Here is a 4,833-nt window from a genome sequence, read left to right as displayed (position 1 = left end):
GGTGACGTAGTAAGCAAATAACTTGAGTCATAAACATACCAAATCTGTACAAATATTTGCTAAGTTGAAGACTAGATACTACCCCATATTTATTTAAAATTTCAAGTCTCTCACCTAAGCAGTGATGAAAAGTTTTAACCAATTTATCATATCTATACCCTTGTTTTATTAAATGTCTTAACAGTTTATTTATTCTATACAAAAATTTATTAGCATTATTAATAGTAGTACTATATCTGACTATTTGCCTTGCAAAAGCACCATCTATATATATATAGCTGAGTTTGTGAGTGTGTGTGTATGTGTATCCAATTCATACATTTACACAATTCCAAATTTCTTGAATGAAACATAAATACCATAACCTAGGTAACTGCGTCATTTTTTCCGTCAAAATCAATCACAGTTACCAATAAAATCCATTAAACTGCGCAAAATAAAATTCCCCCCTCTAATAAAACCTAAATTTCCTCTTCCTACGACCTTTACAAATCCTTTCAACTCCTACTTTCTCTTATGAACGTTTATGAACGATAACTCTTACTTTCTCTTATGCATACTAAGTCATAGATTAAACTTTTGTTTTAGTTACGCTGTATGTAAACAAACAAGTTTGTTTTTCGAAGCGTTGAAATGTACGGTAATACAAGTAGAAAGATAGATTTTATTCAACGCATACATACTGAACAGTATACATATAAGGGATAAAATCCTTTTTTCTTTTTAAAAGCATCTATTACACTATTTTCCTTTTGTTTCTTGACTCCCGTAAGGCGTCTCAGAACATTCACGCTTTAGTTTGACCGACAGGACTACGTTACACTAATTATATGTAAACCAACGAATTCAATTACAAATACATTTTCTGTTTCAAAACGCTACCAATATAAATGGATGCTTCATTACTATTTATATGTTTCAACTACAAAACATAATATCGGCCTGAAATACACATGAGCAGCTTCCATTTCCAACTTTGTTAACTACACACCCTTTCGTACGGTATTTTTCAATCCGAAACCATACGTTGCTCTTATTTTCTTCATCACATTCCTTACGAAATGCCACCAAAGAAGAGAGTTCGTTGGGGAATGAAACGAAAAAGAAATTCCAGAATCGCTTCTTTAAGAGCCGCTCAACGAGCTGCTGAGACTCCAGACCAACAAACCCTGCGTCAAGCAAGAAACGCTGCTTCAACTGCTGCCTCAAGAGCTGCTCAGACTCAAGGCCAACGAACCCTTCGTCTAGCAAGAACCGCTGCTTCAACTGCTGCCTCAAGAGCTGCTCAGACTCAAGACCAACGAACCCTTCGTCTAGCAAGAAACGCTGCTTCAACTGCTGCCTCAAGAGCTGCTCAGACTCAACACCAACGAACCCTGTGTCAAGCAAGAAATGCTGCTTCAACTGCTGCCACTAGAGCTTCTGAAGATGGTGAACAGCGAACCCTTCGCCTTGCTGCTGCAAATCATTCCTGGTAATCTATATGTCTACAAATCTATGAATTCTTTTCCCAACCCTGACCAAGTGGTAAACTACCCTATCGAATTCCTGAATTCTCTTCAACCTCCGGGAATGCCACCTCATAAACTTCAGCTGAAAGTTGGAACTCCTGTTATGCTTCTTAGGAATCTAAACCCAACAACACTCTGCAATGGTACACGTCTTGTGATAAAAAAAAAAACCATGCAAAATGTCCTTGAAGCAACCATTATATCAGGGTGTGGAACAGGAGAAGATGTTTTTATTCCCAGAATTCCACTTACTCCATCTGATGCTGATATCCCCTTTACATTTAGACGACTTCAATATCCCATTCGCACACAGTTTTGCAATGTCAATCAATAAATCACAGGGGCAGACGCTTTCGGTTGCCGGACAACACTTGGAGGAATCATGTTTTTCACATGGCCAACTCTACGTGGGATGTTCAAGAGTGGGGAGCAAGGACAGTCTTTTCGCATACACACCAAATGGAAAAACAAAAAACATAGTCTACAATGAGGTATTGCGCCAGTGAGTATTACCAATTGCTGTCGACTTTATCAATGTAAGTTTCTGTATATCTTTCATTAGCTTATTTCAAATTAATTCATAAATGTTTAACCTGTCTTTACATTACGTTGGTCTCTCAAATTACAGTACTCAAACTACATTCATACCACATTCATACAGTCACTGTAAAATATATTAGCTTACATTATTATTACTATTATTATTATTAATATCCTTTTACAACATCTCGGAAATTCTTCAACTTTCAAAAGAGTAATGATGATTTACGAAATTGAAATATGTTAAAAAATTCAGGAACAGATAAATTTTAATTCAAAATATACATTTTCTGCCACATTCACCCGTTTTATATCTAAGTTATTTATACATCAGTACGAGAAGAACGCAATGACATCGATTTCAAGTATTACTAAAATCAATTAAATTTCTCGGGCAACGCCGGGCAACACTGCTAGTATATAAATAAAGCTGAGTTTGTGAGTGTGTGTGTGTGTTCCATCTATAGAAATCCACATTTTCCACTTTTTCGTAAAAATTTTTACACCAATGGAATTTTCTCGATGTGAACTTTCCAGTGCAGTAATTAGATTTTTAAAATTCCGTTTACTTTGTGTGATTTCAGGGAGATTTGGCTGTTGTTTCCCTTCTACCTGGAACGGCGTTCTTACACACGCGCTCAACAGAGAAAGTGATACATACAACGTTATAGATTAAACTTTCCTCTCAGTATTCTTTACCTATTTTTCATAATATTGATACGTAAAAACACACACAACCACACATACGTGATCTGTGACAACAACATACACATTGCTCCCGTTCTCCCCCTCTTCCTCTCTCGCTCTCTCAAACGCATACACGTGCAAGTAAATACAATCATTCACAAAAATATGACTCATGTTCGTCAATGTGGCATAACTACAGAGTTGTACCCACCGACTTTGGAAGGTCATAACTTTCAGAAAAATGAATATTTTTTAATAAAATTTTCTATGCATATATTATTTATTATGTAGATTCCAAATATACAAAACGTTTTCGGTGAAAGTGTTTTGGGAGGGGGTGGGGGACAATTTTCGGAAATTCCACTTAAATTCCTTTTAACTTCCAGGAAAATGAATATTTTTTCGTGAAAGTTTCTACAAATATACCTTGATGTATGTACATTTCGAGTATGTAGGAATTTTGAAGGAAACAACTGCAGATTATTTTTGAGAAATGTTCCCCATTCGGTGGTGTTTCGGAGCAATATTTGTTTCATTTTCTCTATTATGTGCGTATGTGCATCCGTATATTTCTAATGAAGTAATAGGCAGTGAAGAAAAGCCGTCATAAGAAAACTTTTAACTACCTCTATTCCTTTCTCCCCTCTTCCTCTCTCGCTCTCTCAAACGCATACACGTGCAAGTACACAATCATTCAGTAAAATATAACTCATGTTCGTCAATATTTTATAAATATACCACGATTTTCACTAGGGTGTTAGGGTTAGGGTTTTAGGGTTTAGGGTTACGGTTACGGTTTTAGGGTCAGGGTTAGGGTTTTAGGGTTAGGATTGGATTTAGTGTTAGTGTTAGGGTTAGTGTTAGGATTAGGTTTAGGATTAGGGTTGGGTAATCATGAGGGTATTAATCTGAAAAATTACAGATATGTGAAAAGTACCGACCCTGCCATCTATTATAACTTTTGTTCTGTTTAATATATACATAGATTATGCCTCCAAAGAAGAGAGTTTGCTGGGGGAAAGAAAGCAACCGGTTTAAAATGACAGCAACAGACTGCAGCAATTCACCACATTCCAGAAGCTACTTTGAACATAATGCAAAATGGTGCATCAACATCTTCTCCCCAATCTGATAGAATTCTGGCAAAACTGTATAGCAACAGATCGCCAGCAAGTTGCTTCATCAGAAATTGCCGTCCTAGCTCCTGCAAAAAGGGATTACCCTGCTATGTATTATCAGGGCAGTGCAAAAAGTTGTTTTGCACAAGCATTTCTATAGCCAATTAGACGGATGAAATTTACGTACGCTTAATAATGTTACGCAAAACAGCCTTCAGACTTTCCCTATTAATTTCATCATCTTTTGAATTATGAACATATTTACATCATAAGGGTTTTTTCGTTGTAAGGCTTTCTCTTTTAGTTGATTTTCACCTACCAAGACTTATCGTAGATGGCGTAATAAGTCACACCCGGACAAGGTCGGGTTATACTGCTAGTATATATATATATATATATATATATATATATATATATATATATATATACACACACACACATATATATATATATATATATATATATATATATATATATATATATGTATATATTTATTTATATATATACGTATATATATTATATATATGTACATAAGTATATGTATATATGTATAGATGTATGTGTATATATATATATATACATACATGTGTATATATATATATATATACATATATACATGTGTATATATATATATATATATATATATACACACACACACACACACACACACACACACACACACACACACACACACACACACACACACACATATATATATATATACGAATTTGCATGAAGCGTAATGATGATTCAAAGCATACACCTGCTAGAAATAAGAGCTAAAGTCTTAATTAAACCACCTTATGAATGGTTTGCTTATAATTTTTCTGCACCATGTGCTCTGTTTTTGGTGTAAAACAAAACCAGTTGCATTGTCAGAGTTAAACGTGACGGTCGTGAATTTTTACTAGGTAATTCACACTGAGGAGGCTCGAGGATTAAATACCCAAAAGCCGAAACTCGGGTGTGTGGATGTC

The 4,833-nt window shown here is 35.2% G+C and overlaps 1 protein-coding gene across 1 annotated transcript; it reads left to right on the top strand.

Annotated features, from left to right (window-relative positions):
- Positions 1–452: 452 nt before the first annotated feature.
- On the top strand, positions 453–2,959 carry LOC149134643 (uncharacterized). Its single transcript, XM_089354552.1, has 2 exons — positions 453–2,047; positions 2,636–2,959. Exon 1 carries the CDS (start codon positions 1,062–1,064, stop codon positions 1,476–1,478), a length of 417 nt encoding a protein of 138 aa, XP_089210678.1. The 5' UTR covers positions 453–1,061; the 3' UTR covers positions 1,479–2,047; positions 2,636–2,959.
- Positions 2,960–4,833: the final 1,874 nt, after the last annotated feature.

The sequence above is a fragment of the Octopus bimaculoides genome, chromosome 7, assembly GCF_046866305.1.
Source record: "Octopus bimaculoides isolate indiv1 chromosome 7, ASM4686630v1, whole genome shotgun sequence".
In the NCBI taxonomy this organism is placed as follows: Eukaryota; Metazoa; Mollusca; class Cephalopoda; order Octopoda; family Octopodidae; genus Octopus; species Octopus bimaculoides.
Note: the sequence above shows the minus strand (reverse complement) of the source record. Positions and strands in the feature narration are given on the sequence as shown.

Coding starts and splice junctions, on each gene's coding strand:
- LOC149134643 (XM_089354552.1), top strand. CDS start 1,062: ATGCCACCAAAGAAGAGAGTTCGTTGGGGAATGAAACGAAAAAGAAAT.